The 24,339-nt window shown below is 41.9% G+C and overlaps 1 protein-coding gene across 6 annotated transcripts in view; it reads left to right on the top strand.

Annotated features, from left to right (window-relative positions):
- ARMH3 (armadillo like helical domain containing 3) overlaps positions 1 to 24,339 on the top strand; it is a 129,380-nt gene that overhangs the window by 45,898 nt on the left and 59,143 nt on the right. For all 6 annotated transcript variants that reach the window (XR_008577834.1, XM_054831214.1, XM_054831219.1 and 3 more), the window contains exons 21-23: positions 10,932 to 11,014; positions 11,535 to 11,661; positions 14,373 to 14,448. Coding sequence is in view for 5 of the 6 variants with exons in the window: in XM_054831214.1 (XP_054687189.1) it covers positions 10,932 to 11,014; positions 11,535 to 11,661; positions 14,373 to 14,448 (286 nt within the window). In the remaining variant the exon portion in view is untranslated. The remainder of the gene's footprint in view (positions 1 to 10,931; positions 11,015 to 11,534; positions 11,662 to 14,372; positions 14,449 to 24,339) is intronic.

Here is a 24,339-nt window from a genome sequence, read left to right as displayed (position 1 = left end):
AGGTGCTATATATGTTGTTGTTGTCAAGCATATATAAGCTATGCCAAAAGAGTTTTCATGAGTCATTTAAGCTTTTTATATATAAAGACCTCATTTCTTCAACTCCTCCCACCTCAGAATTAGTAATGCTTGAGCAATTCGCTCTGAGCTTAGGGGGTGCAGGTAACTTCTTTGCAGTTGCTATGGTTTGCTTTAAGCAAAAGCCATGTTTAAAGAAACAGAGAAGCAATTCTAATATAGCCTTATAATAGCAAGAGTAGATCATAAAAAAATCTTAAATATAATAATGAATAATGGTGAAATAGCTATTTATTAGGGTAATTGAATGCAAAGTAGGATTAAAAATGAGCTTTGCCATTAGTAAGCATTGAAGATCAGTTTCCGCATTATTGTAACATAAGGGCTACAGTTTCTTGTAGCTTAGTTAATTTGATAGATGCTGAATGCACTGTTAAAATGAAGGTGCTTCAAATGTGTAGCACTATAAAGAAGTTAATTTTTCTCTGTTTTTATTTTAGGATTATCAAAGCAGACTTTTGCAATGCTGCTGGACAAAGTACACTTTTTTCCTTTTTGTAGACTCCTTAGATCTTTTTGTTAGGTTCTGTATTTATAACATGAGGATAATATGGCTTTCAAAATCTTTTTGGGTGAATACTAAAGAGGTGAAAGGTGGAACATTTTAAAATAAAGAAGCAATATTTTTTGGGGAGAAAAAAAACCCACTTCCAGTATGTATAACACACTTGCCCTTATACAGTGCCTGTTTAAGGTGGTATTGTTTAGTCACTTGTACTTTGCTTTGTTATTTCTGTGGCTGAAATATTGATTACTTATAGTATTTGTTGCCTACGTTATTTCTAGTTCTCCCACTGTTGATCAGGTCTGCTTCAGCCCTCTGATTTGTGTTGTTGAACAGACTGGAAATCAGGTGATGTTGCATCTTCCCTTCATCTCTAATCCCTCTATCACTGTCACATTCTGCAGCAGCTACCTGGCAAGGGAAGCTCGTCTTCTTGCAGCTCTTGTGGAGGTAGGATTCTTATACTGGTGTACCAGACAGTCTGGTTCACTGGTAAAATGCCTGATGCCATGAGAGTTTGAAAGACTATGGAGCTGCTTGGCCAGTTAGCAAATGACTTTAAGATTTTTAGGGAAAAGAATTGGAGACCTAAAATTTGACCTTCTTACAAACTTGCAGAATGTCTTATGTGGCTTTAAAAAATGCTACTTAGGTTCAAGATTCAACAGCACTGTCTTCTGCATGCTTCTGAAGTCTTAAGAGTTCAGAGGAAGCAGCCGTGGTCCAGCTGATGGTATAGATAAGGCTGCTCTGGTAATTTCTGTGCAGTGAAGATTTCTATAATATGGTAACAAAGAAAGTAATGTCTTTAAGCTTGGAAGGATGTTGCAAGCATAAGAGGGCGGTCTCTTCAGCACAGCATCTTCAGAGGTAACTAATAAAGGTCACGTGTAGGGATAGGTGAGAAGGAACAGGACCTTGTGTGTTAAGTGTAAAATGCTTTCATAAAATAAAATCTAGGGTGAGTACAAAGAAGGTCTGTTTCTCTCTGTTAAAGGGTTCTACTTGAACTGTCTGTTCTGGGAGGAAAAAGAAGTCATTATGTGAGACTTGACCTTTCAAATACCTTCCAGCAGAAATGCTTTTTGACTCCAGTGTGCTGCTTGTAAACTCTAAAGAGAACTATAGAACAAATGCTAGAGACCTTTGTAGGTCAAGATACTTTACCTAATGAAGGTTTTACCTGGCGCTTACCCTCTCATTTCTCCATGCCTTTTGATAGTGGGAGGCTGGCCCAACTTTTCAAAGCTGCGCATCAGGATCTCTGTGTGACTGAGAGCTCCTGTCCATGAGCCATGTGTCATGCTGGAGATTTGGGATCTCATGAGTTGTTTGAGTACAAGGTGATGCCGGCTTTTTAAAGAGAGTGCTGCCTCACTGAGGAATGAGGCTGGATGTGGGAAGGATGGGTTCCCTTTGCAGTTCCTAGTGGTAGTTCAGTGGGAGGACCAGGAACTGAGGGAGGAAGACACAAGAACAGTGTCCAGGCTGGTTAAAGGTGAGCTGCTGAGCAGCTGTAACGGGAATGGGAGTTCTGAGTTGATGGTGTGGGTTGGTCTTTGGACTGGAGAGGATCTTGACATGGGACAATAGGGAGCCTAAGATGAATTTGAGGTGATAGTGTGTTAGGAGGAATAGGAGGCCCTGGGTGTAGAAGGGACTAGGTAGGATGAGGTCTGGGGTTAGGGAAGCTGGGAGGTGTGACTGGATAGAAACTTTGGGTTAGAAATCATTGCATGATCTGGAAAGGGAGTTATTCAGCAGTTTTAACTCTCAGGGATGTAACTGAAGATCCTTTTCCTATTCTTTTATTTAAATGCATTCCTGGGACCATTTGTGGGAAACTGAGGAATGAGAGCTAGCGTCTAGCTTAGGTGTGTGTCCTGGGTACTTTTTTTCCCCAGTGCTTCTTAATGTATTGTATGTTTGAAAGAGGAACAGATGTTTTCTTCCTAGAATTATGTCTTGACCATGAGCCGTGCTCATGACTTCCTTCTGTGCTAAGAAGGACATGGACAGGACTTCACAGGTCTCATATTAGCACCCCAAGGGCAGAAATGCTTAGCTATAGGATTGCAAAAAACAGTGAGGTCCTTTAGTATTCCAACAAACTGGGTCATTAAGTTGAAGTTTTGGAATTAGTGTTTATTTTTAAGTGGCTCAGTAAATCAGTATTAAAATTGTGATTAACTTGCATTTTATGCAATGACCTTGTCTATGGCAACTTACCTTGCCTCTACTTGTAGACAGGTGACTGGTGAGCTTTATCTTTGTTCCTTATCTTTGAAATTGAAAGAAAATAGATAATACTGGCCAGCTGTTTAGTAGGAAGCACAACAGGTTGACAAGCACTCGTTGACTCTAGTGAAGTTTCTGAGGAGGTGGAATAGTTCTGAAAATCTGTTGGAAAGAATATAGTTTCTCACATGAGCTAAAGGCTGTCACTGTTACGTGCTGTGGAATAGGTAGAGGGAGTTGGCAGCCCTTGGAGTTGCCTATTTTCTTTTCTTGTAGGAATGCTGGTGCTTGGCTGGACGTGTGCTGTGTTGGCACAAGCTCGGTACAGGAGTGCAACTGTTAGTCCTGTTAGCTATTTCAGTGAATTTATGAAAGGATTGAAAGATAGTTTTATAAAATAAATTTTGTTTGTAGTTGTGATGTATGCTGTGGGTTGATATTCTTTGGTTTATTTAATTTGTACTTGTGGTAGCACTCCATATTACCCCAAAGAAAACCTCATTCCCAACTTACAAAGCTCACTTACAGGCAGAAGACATGTGAAGTTCAAAAGGAGGACAGCAAACATCTGCTTGTAGTCTTCTGCTGCCGCTCTCAACTAGTGGTCCAATTTCATGTTAACCTTTCCACGTTACCTCCTTCAACCAAAGCTGAAACACTTTTGTGGTAAGAGCACACGGCCATTTGGTGAAGTGTACTGGTATAAATCCCCTAAAGAAGGTAGTGTAAGAAATGCAAAAACTCAGTGGCCTTCTTGTAAAACATGATGTTCTAAATGCATGTGGCATTTTTAGGAAGCATCTGCTTTTACTTAAATTCTTCTTAGTCTTGTATTGGTTAATTCCAGTTACCTTCACTTTATTTTAACATATTTTAATACTGATGATAAAGGATTTGACCCCAGTTGCCGATGGAGAGAAAAGGATAATACAGGATTTGTGGCTGTTCTTGATCACCTGCTAAGATCAGGATGGGAATTCTTCATCAACAGAGCCTTGCTCAGATGAGCACGAAGGGAATTTAGTCATTTAAGTGGACAAAAGTCTAGTAACCTTTTGGTCACCCTGCCTCAGCCTGGCAAGTCTCCTCCAGATGTATTGCTCTGTCCTGCAAATTACTTTTTAAACAAAGCTAGTTAACAGTGGAGAATTTGATTGTGAATCCCGAACAGGTTGCAGGTCATGGTGGCCTAGTGGAGATAGTGTGATTATTTCTCCTGGGACACAGTCCCATTGGTGGCAGAAGTGTTACAGCCAGAGCTGATCACAGCCGTTTCTTTGTCTGCACGGAGGGGTTGCAGCATTCAGAATGCAGTGATTTATCCCTGTCCCCTTTTTGTTTTCAATAAGTAGCACACCTGGATCCCTTACTTTGCTGTGTTTCCATGTTCTCACACAGTGTTTCTGCCCTTTCTCCAGATGCTCCTCCTTTTCTGTTTTAAAATCCCATGCAAAAATGTGCAGCCTTAACTCCCAAGACTACTATTTAATTAACAGTGTGAACCTGCACTGTCAGACAGAATAGAATTGAGCTCAATACTTCCCTTTCCTCTACAGCAGAATGAAGGTTGTGGGTGTGTGCTTTTTTTTATTTTTTAAGAAAAAAACTTATTGTTCATCTGAGCTTTAGCTGAAGTTGAAAAATTTGATTTCTTTCTTACTGCTTGCTGGATTGCTATCAAGCACCATTGCTCTGGCATCAGCAATCAGCATTTCCGTTAAGCTTGCAATTTTCACACCATTGGCTGCGGTTAGGTGGGAACAGTGAGTACCAGGGATGGGGACTATATAAAGAAAGTAAAGGGTTGGAAGTTAAGTGGCCTGCTCGTCTGATCCTGGGAGCGACGGTTATGCCAGCGTGTGCTCCAGCCCTCTGGCAAGCTGTTTTTACTCATTAAGAATACAGGCTGCTTTCATGCTTATACCCTGAGAGTCATGGGGAGAAGAGGGAACAGCTGTAGAGTGCCAAGATGCCGGTGATGGGGAGCCTGCCAATAGTTGGCTGCAGTCTGCCACCGAGCTTTGGTGGCCGGGAGCAGGAATTCGGTGGTGCCTGTGGCAGCGGTTAGAGGAGCTGCCTAGCTGGGTGAATTGTTACAACTATGAGCGGGGTGCTCCCTCCTTATCAGAGCAGAGGGAAGGAGCTGAAGCATGTTGGATAGTGATGTTGACAGAGCTTTTATTGCTTCCCTTGCTCCCCTGAGAGGGCACTGCAGCAATGGTGCAACAGTCTTGTTTTCTAGTGCTTTGGCTGATTGACGGGAAGCTGCAAGCGCTGTCCCTGAGTAATTGGTTCGCTTGTCCAAGGATGCTGGGATAGTTTGTGCCTCGGGGGGTTCTGGTGCATTAGTTTGTAATAGCAATGTAGCTATTTCTCAGACACGCTTCCTATTCCTACTGCTCTATCTGGAAACTACCTCTGTTGGTTCTTTTCTGTCAGACTCTATCTGTAGATACTCATCTCCTGCTGAGTTTGTTTTGATCACTGTTCTGCTGAGTGTCTGCCCATGCTGAACAGGGCCATATCTGCACCCTCTTAACACTCAGGTCATCTCAGTGTATCGTATTTGAGCCTTTTGCTTCTCTACTTCTGAATTTTTCTTCAGATATAGCATTTATTACAGGTGATTGTTCTGGGATCCCTCCTCATAGCAGCACAGTGGGATATATGGTTATCCTAGCTTAGTCCTTGTGACTTCCAGTCTGTAATAGGAGAGTGGACCAGTCCATGATTATGGTGTTGTCATGTTGAGTCTGTTATTTCCACGCTCTGTGCTGTAGTTTCCCTCGTGTAAGGGCATCATGCTGAATTCTGGAATCTGGAAGACCATTATGAGAAAGTGTTGTTTGACCTATTACTTTTCAACAGGCATTTGATGTTGACCAGTTAGAATACTGAGCATAGGTGGGCCTTTGGTCTGACCAGGTACAGCCAGGGCTGTTCTCATTGCTCTATTTATGCTTCCAGTGCTATTTCAGACAGAATGGTGCTGTTCTGTCTTTTATGTTGGAGGAATTGAAGCGCAGAAAGAGGAATTGAAAGCACACAAAGTGCTGCTTCCTAAGGAATTTAATCCAATTTCTTCTTAGTTCCAGTCTAGTGCAGTAATCCTTACCAGATCTGGCTCACCATGTACTACTATGAGTAGTATGGACCTTGCCTTGAGAGTATGTGTATGTGAACAGGCTGGCTGTAAGAGGTCCAGGACGGTTACTGTGCTGCTGAAGCACTCAGAGGAAGAGATTTCTCTACAGCAAGGAAGTATTGCCCAGATGTCATTATCAGCTGCCCTGTAGTGACGTGTGTGTGGGGATCATCTGAAGGGGGCTGTGGGTTGAAACACTGAGAGCAGGACACTGAATATGCTCTTGGTACAACGGTAACTTCCAGAGGGAATGGGAAAATCACTGTTCTTCCCAGTGTGCCCTGAGTTTTGGAGGGCAGAAAATTGGAGGATTTTAATAGACTACAGGATCCTGTTAATTGATGTTACACTGCAGCTTCTGAGGAGCCCTCACATCTCTTTTTCTCCCTTGCCCCTTTATTGAGGGCCATTATATGCGCCATTAGAAGATTTTCAACCTGTGAGCGCAGCAGAGGCCTCCATACCGTGCTCAACCCATCCAAGCTCTCATTGATGTGTGTCTCAGGGCTGTTCTCTTCTGCTCTGTTGTGCAATAACACATCAGAGCCTTCTGATGCTCTTGGCAGAGTCTGCGCTACATTCTGACTTGCCCAAGGGACGGTACTACTTCCTTTTTTTTTTTTCCCCCTTTTCTCTACTTAACCTGCCTCCACGCTCCTCTTGCATTACATGTGATCTAAACACTGAACACTGAGACGCTAAATAGAACAAAAACTTTATGTGAATCCCAAATGTGCTGGGGCTGAATATACTTCTGTTTGAAACGAGGCTACAGGGAGAGAAGGTAAGTCTGCCTTGGGAGGAGGAATAGGGGAAGGAGGGAGTGAAGGGCATCTGTCCATCACAGGAATTACCTCCTTCCTGGTAGAAAAGGGGATGCTGGCTGCCCACAGTCATCTTACAGAGGATTGGCTTGAAGAAGGGCAGCAAATAACTGAGAAGGAGTGCTCTTGCTCCTCGGCAGACAGACTCGCCATAAGAGCTGATAAGAGAAAGTGTCCGACTGCAAAAGCAGCTGTGTGGCAGAAGAGCTAAGAGCCTCTTTCACTGCAGTCGTTTCAGTTTAAAAAGCAGGGCGGGTATCTGTAAAAGCTGGTGATGTCACTTTTCAGACTTTGGCTATAATAATCCTTGGGAGAGAAAATTACCTAAGAACCAATCTGGATGCTTTACACCACTTGCACATACAGCCAATCATATGGCTTCATGTCCAATTTAAGGGTCCACTCAACATGCTTTTCTACTTGCTTTTGAGGCTGTAAATGCAGGTGTTCAAGGCCGTGTTCTCTTCTTGCTGATTTAAGAAGCATAGCCAGTGTGCTCAGGTCACAAAATGGGGAGCGTGCATGCAAATACTGATGGCTGCTAGTTTAGTTTAGTTACAGCCTCCTGCTTTTGTTGCTAAAGAAGTTCTAGTGGCACTATTGAATTGTGAAATTATGGATGTTTCGAGACTTACCATAGGAGGTGTATTGTGTCCTGGTAAGGGATGTCAAAGACCGGTATCTTTAGAAAAAAAGGCTCTGGGGGCTATTACAAAAATGATGCTGTTTTCCAGTTAATGTTGAAATAGATCTCATGCCCAAACCATCCATCACTGTTAAATCCTGGAGCACAAATTGGGATAATGTGGCTGAGCCCAAGCAAAGGCCACAGTTCTGTCTGCCTGCACAGCTGAGAGATTGAACTGCTCCTCCGTTGGGAACAAACATGGATAATTTCCTGGCTAGTGTGAGAGGACAGCCTGCAGATGGGCTGTGAGAGGGGAAGAGTTGATTGCAGCAGGGAAAAAGTGACACATCTGGTTTGGCTTCAGGTTGCTCAGGAGTAGCAGCAGCAGTTGGAGCTCAGGGGCAGAGGGGCGTTCAGCCAGTTGGACCTTTGCTCTAAGGGTTTATTTCATGTGTGTAATTGTCACTGAAGGGCACCGAGCATATGAAGCTGGGTCTAAAAGTTGTTAATCCTGAAAACTCCAGGGCATAGCTGTCCTCATTTTCAGTGTGGGGTCTGCCTTACAAGCAATCTACGGAAACACAAGTAGCCATAGATTTAAGGGCTTGTTTTCCGCAGTGTTCCTGTTCCTTAGAGCCACTTGAGCAGAGGCTGGTGCAGAATGTGCTAGTGTGGAAAAAGATCAGTTGCTCTTTGAGCATCGATGTAGTGTATATCTTAATTAGGAGCACTGCAACTTCTTTAGGAATGTGTGATTTCCAAACAGTTGGATAAATTTGTTCATGCAGTGCACACAGGGACTGTAAACCTGGTGGATTAGCTCTTCTGACCAGCTCTGAGCCCAGCACCGAGTTTCTTCATGTGACGCACGTCCCTCTCCTTTCTAGTTCTTAGGGAAGGAACAGAATAGATCGGCTGTGAGTGGGCTATGATGCAGTGCAATTCAGGTATAAAGATTGATTTCAAGCAGCGGTAATCTCTTGTCTTCTTTCTAACTGGAACAGGAAAATTAAACATGAGCAAATTCATCACAACGGCTGGAACAAACATAGGAGCTGTTGTTGGGGTAGAACAGAGCAACAGTTCTCCTTCAAGTGTTGTCACCAATACAGAGCAGCGCAAGTGCTTCAGGGAGGTATTTGAGAAATACTGCAGTGGGCGATTGTAGAGTACTTGCCCCTGTCAGTCGGTGAGTGCTCGTGCTCTAGATAATGATGGTTACTCTCACTCTCCAAAATATAGTGTCTCCCCACCACGGACAGCTTTCACTGTGTTTAGATGTTCAGTGGCATCTCCTCATGCTGTGCAACCACCCTTGGCCAAAGGCCTCTCAGCAAGGTTCTGGTGGGAGAGTGAAAGGCAATGGGATGAACAAGGGGCTTCACACCATTTGGGAAAGAAAATCCAGAGCTCTGCTACTCTGCTTTCAGAAGCCCCACCTGCTAGTAGTTGAACAGCAGCGCCTGCTCTCAAGATGTGGCTATGTGGACTTGTGTGGCCAGAAAGAGGTAAAATCACACCTAGATCTATTAAATGGAGAGATGGCCAGTAGGCTGCTGTGACAGAAATGCAGGGCAGCTGTCTTCAGTCCAAAGCACTGGCTGCGGGAGACACTACTTTTTTTGCTGTGGAGGCTCGGTTACCTTGGAAACCTGTTTTTAGCTGGATATCTGCTCCGGTGGAGAGCCTATCTGTACCTGCTACTTCTTTGTTTTGAAATGGCTGTTTCACAGAAAAATATCTGACAGGAGTATTTCCAGAGCTGGATTATTGTGGAAACCAGGCTCTGGTTTTGGTCCCAGGTGTTTGAGTCTGATGATGGTGTGGGGAGTTCTGTGGCTGGATTGAAAAGGTATCGGTATATCTGCTTTGTGAGGTGTGCTGCTGTCATGGAAGGGAGAGGTGCTGCTGCTGATTGTTAAATCCTGGAGTAGCTCTGAAAGATAAATCACTTGCATGTCTGGAGTTTGCAGAGAACTTTGTTCTCATTTGCAGTTCAGCATCAAGCCACCAGCTGGTAGATTAAACTGCAGTAGCTTCTGTCTGTGATGAATAAATGCCCTCACTAGGACTGTAGGCTTCCCATTTTGGGGGGGGTATATATATAAACTTTTGATCCTCCTCATGAACTTTTAGTATCAGAAGGTAGTGGTTGCGGGACTGTATTCAGAATCTGACAATTTTGTTTAATTCCAGATATTACCAGTCTCTTCACATCTGTCTTTTTACTGTAGGTTTTTTGGTTTTACCTTTACTGAATACTCTGTAATCCTGAAGAGGGGAAGGGTATCTAAATTTTGCCCTTACCTCGTTCGGGTTCCCTCTGTTTTATCTACTGTTTTGTAGCCTGTACCTTTGGGATGAATGGTCTGTTATGTATTTACTATGGGGTTCTCCCAAACTAGAGTCGGTTTTCTTGCAGGTTACTGGGTACTGTGTAACGGGGAATAACAGATGAATAAATTCTAGGTGAACCTGTAACAAATCACAGCAATGCCTGGTGTTACTCTGTTAGATGCAGTTATCAATTAGTAGGTAATTAAGAACCTTTTTAAAAAGTCTGTATGGCATTCCAGCTTGACTTTGCAGGCCATCTAATTCAGATGTTTTAAGTCTTGAAATCTGCTAACTTCAGAGCAGAGAATATATTAAGAATCTGTTCTAGGCAGGCATCAGCTTTCAGCTCTGAGCAGCTATAATGCAGAAGAAAATAGCTTTCTTTTTTTAAATTTTCAAGAACTAGAAACAAAAAGATAAAGAACTTTTCATTTTATTCAAGTGTATGGAATACAATTGTTTATTGTAAAGTCTGTTTGATTAAAGCTCTTTTAGCCAACCTTTTTGTTAATTCCCACTATTGCAAACTGATTTTGGGTGGTTACAGCAGAAGCTTTTGTTGTTTTCTTAAGACAAGTGTGAACCAGATCTGTAGTCTTTACCGCACAGCCCTAAATAACTGACACAATAAAGTACTATATCCTTCCTTGTATCATTGCAGCAGCTTTGACATAGAGCTACAGAAAAAAACCTATGCCATGTTTTTTGTTATTTTTTTGTTACTTTTTTTTAACTGCATGTATCAACAAGGGTGACAGTTTGGGGCTGACTACACAGACATCATGTTGGTGATGTGTGAAGCAGAAATGAGACAGTGGGATTCTCCAAGCCCAAGGCTCACTTCAGGATCTGGCAGATAGAAAAATCTCCTGTGAACTAACTAAGCTAACAAGAGACTTACCTTGAGCCTGAGCAGATTTGATTGGGAAGTCAGTGAAGGAGAGTAAGTGTGGGACAGTAAAATAGCTGTCACTTACCTGTCCAGCACAGTATTTTAGCCATAAAAAAACCCCAAACAGCTAACCCACATGCAAATTGATATATTCCTGAGAGGTGAGCAGGTGGCATTTAGGTTAGTTTCTACTAGATAATGAAAATGCATCTATATTTAAGTGACTTAATGACAATGGCTTTGCTTTTAATTTTATTTAAAAAATACATATTGTTTTCTCCTAGCTTTGATCAACTTGTTGAAGTTCCTCATGTCTAATGAGACTGTGTTGCTGGCCAAGCACAACATCTTCACCCTTGCTCTTATGGTGAGTACAGACAACGCAAATCCTCATATTTTAAACAACTTACTTAATCTTGAATGAATCTTAGGAAAGAATCCAGGATTTCTGGCCTGGTAAGGAGATATCAGAACAAGGCCACAAAGCTGAGGAGTATCATTGTGGTTGGTTTTGCTAGATGTTTGGAAAGGGTAGTGGTTGGACTCACTTGTAGGGTCTGTTCATTCAAATAAACAAGTCTATGTGAGGAAAGGCTTAGTGTAATTTTCCAGATTTGGCAATGCTTTTTCTTGTTCAGTGGCCTTTTGTATACAAAATAATAGAAAACTGTTTTCCTGGCACTAGATACATCACATTTAAGCTTCTTGTCTGTCTCTCCTGTACTCTAAGGAAAATAATAGATAAAGCAACGAAATGATGTAATACTGTGTAATGCAAGTGAGGGCTATTTCTTTGAAGGTTTTGGTCACAGTTTATATTGTTTCTGTTGCAGGGTAGATTTTGTGTAAATATTCCTGTTGTAACTTCTTTTCACTTCCTTGTATAGGTTGTGAATCTGTTCAACATGTTCATCACTTATGGAGACACCTTTCTCCCCACCCCCAGCAGCTATGATGAGCTGTATTATGAAATCATTCGGATGCATCAGAATTTTGACAACCTTTATTCTATGGGTGAGTACCTCCTGACTGGTCAGGGCTGCTATTGACTGGAAGTGGGGGTGGTGATGGAGGGATGTTTGTGTCAGGTGTTTTCTGTCCACCTGCTGCTGATGTGTGTTTTGTTTTGTGTACTAGGACATGTTTGGTAAATTAAGAATTGAGAGAGGAATAAACTTGTTAATGGGATAATATTTTTTTTCCTAGTCAGAAAAAAACAGGAACAGACCCGTTGCCTTTCTAGCAGCCACTTAATGTGGTTGGAAATACAAATTTGTTGGCACAACTGGGTGTGTGGTATTTCATGCATCTTGGTGTAGTTTGCATCAAGCACATTTGATAGTTTCAAGTCAGAAGGCAGGTACATGCTGCAGAATAAGCCAACACAGAGAAATGCTCAATGCAAACAAGAATTTGGAAATGAATTTGAGAAACTTGTAACAAGAAGCTTGCTGTGCTAGACAAATCACACCTACTAGGCTCATTGCCAAAACAAACCAAGAAAACAGCCCTCACAATCCTGCTTGCAATGACAAGCGAATCCCTGGACTGAAGATTGTGCCTACTGGCAAAACAGGGAGAAGCTGCCATCCTTCAAAGAGAGAGAGGCATGCTGGAATGCCACCAAATGACACCCAGCAGGGAAAAGAGGAATAAAGGAGAGCAAGGAATGCACGGAGGCATAATCAGACAGTGTGTACACAGGAGCCTGCAGCCAAAGGTAGCTGAAGCAGCGCTGGTGGAGTTGCCTGCGTGCTTGAAGCTGTGAAGAAAAGAATATAGCTGTGTTCTTTGTTTGCTTTGGTCTAGAAGGACCTTTCTTCCCTTCACCCCCTGCTCCCTTCTCAGTGTGATCACCCAATGAACAACAGGAGTTAATATAAGCATCTAAAGGGAGTCAAAGGGCAGTGGGAGAGAGACAGTTGACCGTGGCACTCTTCTGACATGGAAGAGAACCATCCTCACCTAAATAAAAATAGCCAAATACTCCCTGCAATTGCAAGCAAAAATGAACTGCCCTTTTGTACAAACTTCCTAGTTTTCATCCAGTATATAAGGGATCACTTGGTCATTTTTGTGCCCTCTGAGCACATAAGATTTTTTGCTAACCCATTTCCTACTCCCAAGAATTGCAGCTAGGAAGATGAGGTGCTTTTACCAGCCAGTAATTTTTCAAACCCGTCCCCTGTGGGAGCTGAAGGAAGGTGGAATGGAAGAACAACACGCTCAAATACCTACTCAGTTGGGCTGCAATAGGCACATCTGACCTGTTGAAACAATTCATTTCTCACGCGAATGTTTTCCATCCTGCTATGCAGAGCAAACCCCTTTGAATTAATGTTGTAGATGCCTGAATGGAAACCCTCTCTGAATACATTACTTCAGATATTCAAGTACAATACCTACTGTTTAACTAAATCATGTTACTCAGAGCAGGCATCTTTTTTTTTCTTTTTTTAATACAGATGACACGTAATGGTAGTGCTAGGAAGTGAGAAGGTACCACTGCCTCAAGTTGATGAAAGCCACAGTTTAGCCTGGTGTCCTGACAGCTTCCCTTGGCTTGTCAATCCATCTCCCTGGGACTACAGTCCCCCTTCTGTCCCCTAGCCTCAGGACATTGGTTAGCACCGATGGGAAAGCTACTTTATCTTTTAGATACACAGTTAATGTAGTTGAAACTTTCTATGTTGGGAGTGGAGGTGGAATCTAGTTGCCTTGGGTTTTATTTATTTTTCTTGTCCTGAATCTGAACTTTATCCAGATCTTCAGGACTGAAAGTTTCTCTCGTGCAATAATAGGCATGAGTATGCAGCCACTGTGCTTATGGATTCACTTGTAGCATCCGTGTTTCTAGATGATCCTAAATGACGTGCTGTTCCTCCACTTCTAAGACGAAGGTGAACCTTTCCTGTGGAATGTAACCCCCAGAAAACCCTGTGTATACAAATTAATAGAAAATTCCCTTATTTTCAAGCAATATGGAAAAATAATTTTAAAATGTGCTACAGGATCTGTTATTGTTTTGGTACTTACCAAGAGATGTGTGGGTAACTGCCACTATAGGAACACTACAGATTCTGACCCAAATACTTCGGGTGCGTTGGCAGAAAAGAATTGGATTCCCTGGAAGTTCTTCCTATTGCAGAATGTTTTCATATCTGCTCCCAAGTCTGTCTGAGACCATCTGTGCAACAGAACAACGCCCTTGTTCCTACAGGGAGCATTTTTCCCTAGGCTGATGTGTAATCCCTCTCTGCAATTCCAGATGAACAGGGAGTTAAAGAATCCATCACTACTGGGTTGGGTTTAAATCACAGCATGTAGTCCAGCTCAGATGGAACCTTGCATAAATAGGAGCTGGAGGAGAACAGCAGAATAAAAGGTATCATAGGCCTGGGATGCTGTCCTGTTCCTGGGGGAAATGAATTCTAATATGCGGTGATGAAAGCAGTTAGGAGGACCTAGGCTCTTCTATCCCCTCTGCTTTCTGTCTCCCAGTCATTATCTTGTTCTGCTCACCTCTTCCATGTTCCTTACATTTCTTAGATGGGCTTTGAAGGGAACTTCTGCCCTGGATTCCAGATTGTCTCAAAGATGACCTTTGTTTTGATGTGGTTCCTGGACTGCCATCTCACCGAAACGGATTTTTTTTTTTTTTTGACATTTTGGATTAGAAAATTGCCAGTTCTGTGCCAGCACTGTTAACTGTCTTTTCCTTTCAGTTCTAAGGCTTTCTACCAACGCTGGTCAATGGAAAGAGCCTGCAAGCAAGGTGACCCACGCATTAGTCAATATTAGGTAAGGAGTATCAGTTAAGAAGCACTTTAAAGATTCTTGTGTCCTGTGTGACTGCATTCTTATTGTGACACTTTCACATTTGTTGTATTGAATTTGGTTTTGAGTTTGTTCTCTTTGTTGGGCTAAATTGCTGCTCTGAACAGGGCCCACTGGGATAAAGAGAAGATCGCCAGGGTTTGATTGTCCTCTTTCTAATAATTCTCTCAGCTCTTCTGTAGACTGAGTGCTTTCAAAGCATGGCACAAGCTGTAATGAATTAATCCTCACAGCATTCTTGGGAGAAGTTATACAGTAGGGAGCAATGCTGTGCTGGCAAAGCAATTGTGGACCTAATGGATTTCTGTTGCGTGATTCTATTGCGATTCTATGAAGCGGTCTATAAGCCAGCTGTAATAAGCAGATTCGAGGCCTCTTTTAACACTGCAAGATTTTTGTGTGTGTTTAAAACTGATTATTTAAAGACATTCTAGTATTCTCTTAAACCTCTTCTTCCTATTCAAGGGCAGAAGTTATGTTCTACTTGTATGACTAAGGAATATCTGGGGTGCTTTTGTGCTGTATTGGTTCATGACAGCAATAATTTCTTTTCCTGGCTTCTGAGGCAGTTAGTACTGGGCAAGAGGCTCATGGATCTTATTGATTCGAAAGTGGAAGAATGTTGAGAGAGAGAATTTACTGTTTATCTCTGGCTTGTAAACAAACCATAAAAGATGAGTATACTGAAAAAATACCTGTCCATCAGCTCTCTGGTCACCCCAGCACTGCTACATTGCTAGTACTTGTCGTTTTCCTCACTACAAAAGAAATTGTGTAGGACAAACTCTGTGAGGGCATCTTTCAAGTCAATATACATCTTACATGTCTATAAACCACCTTAAAGGTTCCCTTAGTAAGTCTCTAAGCTTAGTAACATCACTTATGGTTCCAGAAGATTTATTGTGCTACTATCCTTATTTTTATTTTTTGTAAACAGACATAAATGAACGCTTGTGGGCAGATAATGCACTCGGAGTGAAGCAGCAGAACAGATAACTGTTGGCAAATTAATGTCATTTAATGTGACACAAAGTGTCTGCCCTGGGAATTCTCTGTCTACCCAGGGAGAGAAGTCTAAACTGGGAAAAGATAAAAAAGGCAAGTGGTTGCAGAGGGTTTGTGCTCACCTCTGGTTTGTGCAACCAAGATTTTGTATTGGCTCATTTCCTGTTGGCTTAACAGCTGCTTTTGTAAAGATCAGCATGCAATTGAAACAAGAGACAACCAAAAAATGGGCACGTGAAACCCCTTCCAGGACAGCCTGTATCAGACACGTTCAGTGCATGGTGCTGTCTGGAACCAGTGAAACCTCGGACACCTTTCTCTTTTTCTAGACTTTGGTCTTTTACTACCTTTAGAAGTTTACATGAATGACTTTCATTCCTTTTTCATTCAGTGAAATTAGACAAGGCCTAAATTAGAGATGATTCAAGGCCTATAGAGGGATTAGACTTCAGAGAAGATAGTCTGTTTGACGCATCTCATTTCCTCTTAAAAAAAAAAAAGTGAGGAAGTGGGTTGACTTGTTTTCTTCTCATGGTAAAAATATTCCATTTGAAAGGTTCTTTAACTCTATAGCAGAGCAGCCATTTGTTGGGTGCTGGAAAAATCCAAAGGTACTGTGCTTTTGTAAAGCTGATTGAAACATCACACTGTCAAAGTAGTGACTAGGACTAGGTGCCTTTTTTTGAAACAACATGCTTTAGAAAGTTTCAAAAGACTTGTCTCAATACAGGGAAAATGGATGAGGTGAAGGCCCTGTGATAATGTGATACTCCTTTTTGACCTAAAGACTGAATTTAGGTGTTTGAAAGTTGCAGATCATGCAGCAGAAGGATGAGAGGATAATTCTTCGAGGTATGCCTTGAGTCTTCCAAGGTCTGAAGCTTTCTGCAGTCTATTGGGAAAGACCATTCTGTCCTGGTTGGTTGGCTGTCCCACTTCTGCAGCAAAGTCTGTAGGAAGACCCTTAATACTAGAGTCACATACTTCCTTCTGGTGTAGGACCAGGAGTGCAAACTGGAGCCTTGTGCACCCATGCTTGTGGCTCTGTTGCACAGTCATGGAGATGTTGCAAGCCCAAATCACCCAAGGGAAACAGGAAGAGAGGATGCTTGAGGAGAATAAACCCTTTAGGGCTGTCAGGTTGATGGCTTTATTAGAGAAACACAGTATGTTAATGAATGATGATATTTTCATAAGATGTAATTATCTTATGCATTGATAAGGACATGCTGGTTTGAACCTGGCTTAGCGCCCCATTGTCTGGATGGCCTGTTTGCTTATGCCCCTTTGGTTTTCCCTCAGAGGGGTATTAGTGTATGGTTTCTTATTTGGATGCCTTTGCCATGAAGGCAATGAGTTTAGAGAAATCCACCTCGCATTGGATTTCTCCCTCAGCTTGTTCCATTGTTCTGGAGATCTTTTATGAGCAATGATTACCTGTTTTTTGCTGTAACTATGCAGTGCAAAGTCACGCTTTGATTTATATCTTCATCTCATTACAGCAGTAAACTAAAAATTGTCGTTTCCTTATCCTAAGGCTTTTGGTGGGAAAGGTTACAAATGTGAAATCATCTCTGTGTGTGCATGCGAGTGATGGGCTTTAACAAGTGTCTTAAATCCTAGTGTACAATCTTAAGTGTATTTCTGCCAGGAGAGGAGTAGCGAGTTGTTTACACCTTTTCAAGGCTGCAATGTGTTCGTGTTACGGGAGTGACTGTTGGGGAGACACATAAGCCAGGCCTGCTTGTGCCCCACAGTGCTGGATTGGCGAGGTCATCTGATTAATTGCTTTAACGTGGAGTCAGGATGAGTAATACCTAGGGAATCTTTGACATACTCTTGTTTAAACTCAGCTGCAGAGAGAGATCACACTTTGTGTATCCTATTATGGTATTAACGGTACTTTTTAGTTGGACCCTGTTCTCCACTGGGCAGTCTGACTGGGTTTTGTTGTTGCTGATTTACTGATTTTTCTAGTGCTTACTCCAGTGAAAAGAGCAGTCACGAATGTTCTTTTTGAGTACTGAGAGACGGGGAGGCTATTCCTGCCTTCTCTCCATACGTCTCCTTTTTACAGGCGATTCATAATTTCTGTCCAACCTAAAGAAAACGGAACATTTGAAGATGACAGAATAATAATAGCCTTATCTGGCTGAAATCTTACATACCGTACTGGAATGAGTGATCCCTATTGCTGTGCTATCCCATAATAGTGATTATAACTTCTATCTGTGGATTTGTCTCTGTGGTTTATATAAATAATTGAGACATGATGGACTGTAAGATATAGCTGCAGTGCTGATGGGGTTGAAATAAGAAGCTGCAGCAGTTAGTGGTTTGAAAACTCACCTTCTCACCTATGAGAAAATAAGCACATTTTGAGACAAGTAATTTTTTATAAGCTAATGAGCCTCTTTAAGATAACATTGTGCAGGTTTGCATTTAATGAGAATTTTATTAATGCAGGGTTCAAAGGGGCATCTTCTGATTGCTTACTCAGTGAGGAAGATGGCAGCTGAATCCCTGTATTCTTTTAATAGGCTTTCTCCTGATCAGGATTTTTTCAAGGTGAATAAATAGATTAACTCAGTGATTAATAGTCTGAATTTCCCCATTGTCTGAAATTCAGTCCCATCATAATGTTTCAGTAAGAAAAATAAAGTTACTTTGAAAACTTTTAACAAGCAGAAAGTAAGTTTGTAGTATGGAACTAGGTGATAGGATTTTATATTTTTAAAGTGTGTTTTATGTGCTGTTGTAGCATATGCTGCAGTCCTCGCTTGGGTGCTTTCATTCACTCTTCCATCTTGCAGCTACTTTTGTTCCACATGAGCCACCCTGTGTGATATTCCTTCTTTGTACAGGAGATGCTGCTTCTCCCAAGGCTGATTTTGGGGTCATAAAGGAGAGATTGGGGATTTGGGAGGAGCACTTAAAGCATCGCATGGATGTGTATAAAATGGTTATGCTTGCTGCCACTCTGGGCAGGAGCACTCTGAAGGAACATTTATGATTTTACTCAGGTGAAAGAAGGCCAAATTGGGCTGTGCTTGTTTGTCATAGGATACCTGGCATCCCTGCTCTGAAGCTATAGCTCATGTTAAATTACCAGCACTCCATAGAGCTGCACTTACTGAAAACCTTGACAGAGGAGGTGGTTCCATCCAGATACTTGTTAGAAAGTGGGTGGCTACAAGCAGTCCACATAGTGCCTTCAGCATTGTTCCACTTTACAGCAAGGAATTTAGCATCTGTTCATGGGGAGAGAAGAGCTAAATGCTGCTGACCTAGTCACGTTGTAATGGATGGCTGTAGCATTTATGCAGGATACATAAAAGGGGACCTGCTGATAGATAAGTGCTTCTGTGTAGAGTGGAGGCCTATGGATTACAGTCAGCTGAGACTGTGTGTATATATATAAATTTTTTTTTTTGCACACACTTCCCTCCTTCCTTCTCTCTCTGTACAGACTTAATGGACACACACACACACGTTTCTTGCCAATATGAGTAAGAGAATGAAAAAGGGAGGGCAAGCTTAAAGCCTGTTTATGAAAATAAATGGTCAAGAAAATCTATGTGCATACATATAAAATATGAATATCTGTATCTATATGATATGTATATGCACATATGTGAGTGTGTGTATCCATACATGGATATCTGTGTATATGTACATATACATATTCACCCACATGCATATACTTGCAAACACATATATATTTATATATAAACCACACAAACATCTTGCCTTTGACAACGGCCTGATCTAAAGCCAAGTAATTTCCAAGCTGAAAAAACCTAGCCCCTCGCTTGTTTCCAGCTTCTCCTTGTGGCCGCGTTGCACTAGGTGCGTACGTAACCCCCGGGACTGACGGCCAGCGCAGAACTGCTCGGCTTGGGCTGGCCAGCACTGAGCAGCAGCAGTTGCTCAGGCATGCAGGTTAGCCCGGCGTGATCTGGAGCTCATTCCCTATCGATTCTTAAACCCGCTCGTGAGGGCTACCGCTGGTGGAATAACAACTCCATTGAATTGTTCACCGGTAATGACCTCTGACATGATGTCACTGTTAATCAGTCTGAGCTCAGATCACAGGCTAGTACAAGACAGTCAACAACTTTTTTATTTAAAAAGCTACAAAACCCAAAGAGAAACTCATAAATATATTTTATTGGTACTTTAAAATCCTAACAATTTTGCCAAGATTAAGGATCGAATTGCTACTAAAATGCTGTAAGAAAACTTTCAAGCTTTATGCACATAAACTATCTGAAGAATTAGTTCATCACATTTTTCAGGTGGTAGCCTGAAAAAAATATGATGTTGAAAAACTGAAAGTAAGTGGATTCCAGATGAGGATTCTGGCTTGGTTCTAGGTCTTTTCTAGCAACCTGTAATCACTTCACTCATTGAAGGAGCAAAGTTAGAAGACCATTCTTGTCATTCGATGTGTTTCTTGTGTGCTTTTCTTGTTACGCAGAGACCCTGGCATGGCAGAACAGTTCCTGAAATGCCACAGTGGGTATAGCAGAGCTTGGTTACTCAGAGTTCATCTGCTACCACTGCTTGTTTTTCACTTGACCTTACACTATTCTGATATGGAAAGTTTATTTGCTAGGAGCAACGGATTTTGACGGAACAGATTCTGGCATTAGCTGGCACCTGAACAGAGGAAGCAGGTGGATTGAAAGGGAAAGAACTAACTTCAGGCCATTGTGACCAGAAATATTTTAACAGAAGAATAAAAAAAGAAAGAAGCATTCCTATCTCGGGGTGCATGGTTTCATCTTTTCATGGCACTCTACTCGTGCTTCCAGTATTTTTATCAACATTCAGGGTTTTTCTCTACTCATGTAACTTCAGCATTTCATTTGTTTTGCATTATCTGATTTTTTTCTTGAGACAGTGGTGTTAGTTTTCAGTTATTGCTCTTTGTTTACTAGCTGATTCATCTTTGGTGTGCTTCTCTTACAGAGCTGTAGCCAATTTCATTCTGCTATAATTTTCCTTCATTCTTTCTCATTCATGCAGCAGCTTAATTAAATGTTGTCTCTGCCACTGGCCCAAATCCAGAGAGCAAATCTGTTAGTTGAGTGGCGTTATATGGACCAGGTCCACTGGCACAGCAGCGTGGTTCAGCAAGTCAGGTGCACCCCAGGTCGCCTTCCTTCTTTCTGCCAGTAACTTCCATTTCAGTCACTGCTGCCTGGGAAGGGACTCTGACATTGTCAACCCTGTTTTATCTTTAATGAATTCTTTTTTTCTTTTTTCTGGGGACCATTAATTTCTTTGCTTTTTTTTTTGTGGTGCCCAAAGGTTTCTAGAGCTGATGCTGATTTTGAGCAAAGCTGTTTGTATGGCAAAGAAATGCTTCTATCTGAGGTGCCGTAGCCATGGCTTGCTTTCTTCAATGCACTTGAAAGCCATGCTGCAGGGATCACTTTCTCTCTGAAATTTCATCCTCCTAGTAAGCAATACTTTTTGGATTGGGGTGGGGATAATCTTGAAGTGATTTATTCCCAGGATGGCAGCTTCACTTAACTGACTTTCTTAGCTTCTTTCCAATGTCTGCAATTGTATCAGCTGCTTTCATCTCCTGTCCTCATGTCACAAAGTCAACAGGTTGGACTTTTAAGAGGGAACTTGCAAAAGGATTCACTTCTGTATTTCAGCTGCTCTATAAGGATTGCTGTAGAGGTGAGACATCGCTTTAAGGGAGGATTGTTTGCTGGGCAGAAAGGAAACTCTTCTGCAGCACAGCCACTATTTGACAGTCTCTTCCTAAGTTCAGCAAGTATCTTAGTTCATGTGATTCTCATAAGGTGAACATCTCGCTGCGGAGTTTACCCACTTGTGAACCTTTGTGTTCCTGGCCATTTTGTTGGAAACGCTTCTTCCTTGAGATCTGAATGTTTTGGGAAGTTAGCCAGAATCTGTAGGCTACTTAGCAAAGTTTGCTAAGAAATGTTACCTCCATTACTGAGGTACTGCAACCCAGATTTCATCGACTCTGTATCAAATGCAACTGCCCTGTGAACAGGGGAATTTCTGTCTGCAGATCCCATTTACTGGATTCATGGTGTAGATTGTGGTCTTACAAGATGGAGTTACTAAAACTGCTAGCAATTTTTTCTTGAAAGCTGTGTATTCAGCTTTGGAAATACAGTGTTTGGCACATAGTTTTAGCTTTTGTGCTAGTGAATTCAGGATCTGGAGCTTTGGGAGAACAGTCAGTAGAGGAGAAAAGTGAAAGAGACTTCTCAGTGTGATTGTGGTCTCCTGTTTGATTTACGTGAGTGACTTTGCACGGCCTGATCAGAACAAGTATGGCACCAGACAAGAAATTCTTTCTAGTTTGGCTTGCAAATTACCTTTCTCTGTAGAAACATAAATGTACTGGAGAATATATGTTAGCATTGGGAGTGGTTTTGGTGTATTTCAGAAGTGGATATAATATTTATTAGTCAGAAGTTATTTTTCTGACTCATATGCAGTTATTTTGGTCTTGAATCCCCTTGCTGGGCACAAGCAAGTTATGTATGAGCTCAGTAATACATTAAAGCATGTGCTGCAAAGCTAGCATGCAGTCTTGTAAACATCTAGGGGCTTTTGTTGCAGCACAAAATCCAAAAAGGTCTGCTGGTTTCTCACTTTGAATGGTTGTATTGTTTCATCCTGTTTACAAGAACAATCCTAATTATTTCTCTGGTATTGTGGCTGGCCAGAGTTCAATTGCTAATTGATAGATTTCAACCTTACAGTTGACACCTTTGTTGGTAGCTCTAATGCAGCCAGGAAGCAAGACATGAATAGCCTCTGCAACCAGGTTCTCTTGGCCCCAAGAACTGGCCCTACTGGAACATGATTGAGGCACAGTTTGAACCAGCTGGTTATAGCTTGTCAAAACTTTGCTCATGCTGTTCTTATTCTTTGGGTAAATATAAGGGACTCTGATCTCCACTGGTCTCAAATCTAGCTTTCAAGATTTGCTTTAAAGGAGAGAGAAAATTAAGCATAACCCAAACAATGTAAAAGCATTGTGAGCTTAGAGAACACCTTCATCCCTTGAAAAATGATCTAGTATACTGCTATTTTGCTCTTTCTGTTTAAAAGAAATCTGTTGCTCACAGCAGCAGCCAGAATTATTATTCCCTCTGAAAGTCTGGGCTGTGGGATGTGTATTTACAAAAAAAAAAAAAAGCTTTTCAAAATCCAGTAATGTGTATTTCTTCTTATCTTGTACTAGTGGGGGGCCTAAAATTTGGGTTTGCTCTAGAAGTGTAAATGCCCTGTTCTCTTAATTCTTCCTTTAGGACTAAATTGACAAAGTACCTGCTCATTAAGTACATCTGCTCATTAAGGTAATGAAGTACCTACCTTATCTTAAACTGAAAGCGAGGATAATACATTGTTAGCATGACTGCAAAGCTGCAGTCTGTTTGAAGATTGTACCAGAATCTGGAGCTCAGTTCCCAGGGAAGAGAGAGGAGGGCGTCTTGTTTGTAAGACTTTGTTCATTCAAAGAAACATGCGTCCTAGCTTTCGAAAGTTAAGATGGTTGGGTTTTAGGAGCTTTTCCCAGTGAAAGCAGAGAGGATTGTCTCACCCTACCAGCGCAGGGGCTAGCTTCTCAACTGTCAGTAAATACTAGTTGGTGTAGCCAAGACTAAGGTGAGAGTAAAATGCTGCCTGGAGACAAAAAGGGAGCTCTAATGAGTTGTGATGACTTTTATTTTTTTTTTCTTCCAAAATGTGAAAATGTTTTGGGCTCTAATATCTGTGTTTCCAGTTACAGACCATAAGATACATTAGAAGTTCAGGTGGTCTGAATTAAATTGGCTGCTTGGGAATCCCAGAATGCAACCTTTTGTTATTACCTTTTTTGGTTTTTAAATTTTTTTTCTAACTCTCATAGCTAGAAGAAGAATTCAGGAAATGATGGCGTAATGCTTCTGAGGTAGCAGTTTCTCCCTTGGCTTTGAGGTCAGATTTCTGTTGCCTGTCTCAAGGGATGCTAACCATAAAGGTTCAGCAGTAAGAAATGCCCATGTGCTTGGCTGTTTCTCAGCTATCAAAGCCGACCAGATTAAGGTAACAGTGATGTCATGAAGAATTCATTCGAGACAGGTATCGGATTCTGATATCTCATGCTGAGAAGGGTTTAGCTGAGGGATGTTACTCTGGCAAAACTGCCCCAGTGTGTGCTTCCTCAGCCTGTGCTCTTGCGATCGCCTGAAGCAGCTATAAGCTGACAGTGTTGCTGAGCAGGAGGATTCACCTGCTGTTCATTCCTCCCATCTTTTCTGCAGGGAGCAGCCTGCGTTGTGCAGCTGCGTGTAGAGGAGGAGGCTGGGGACCTGACCCAGGAAAAAACTGTCTAGGCAGGAAAAAAAAAAAAAAAGAACAAACCAGTGTTTTAGCCTGTGTCAGTTCTTGAGCCTGGTTCATTGCACACAAATGTGTGAGTGATTGTGTCAGCCTTGTAGAAGGTGTGCGTACAAGCAGCGCAGTGTTAGGGACAACAGGGCAGTCTCTTAGCAGCATTGACCTGGTACACCAGTTTTAGTCTAATATCCTGCAAAGTGTTTTTTAAGTTTATGTCCGCTGTCATCAGTTCACTGATGTGACTCTTTGCAGGGCTCTAAGCACGTTCTCTTTTTTGTTGTGGTATACTGCAGGGTGGTTCTTGCAAACTGTTCTTGCCATTAAGAGAAATACCAACACAACAGTTGCCTAAAGTTTCTGTTTGGTTACTGGGCTTGAGACAATACTGCCATGAGCCCAAAAAGTGAGAACTTTGGTGCTACTTGGAAGGGAGTTTTGAGTAGGAGATCGCTGACATGTTGAAGG

The sequence above is a fragment of the Grus americana genome, chromosome 7 (assembly GCF_028858705.1).
Source record: "Grus americana isolate bGruAme1 chromosome 7, bGruAme1.mat, whole genome shotgun sequence".
Classification (NCBI taxonomy): Eukaryota; Metazoa; Chordata; class Aves; order Gruiformes; family Gruidae; genus Grus; species Grus americana.
Note: the sequence above shows the minus strand (reverse complement) of the source record. Positions and strands in the feature narration are given on the sequence as shown.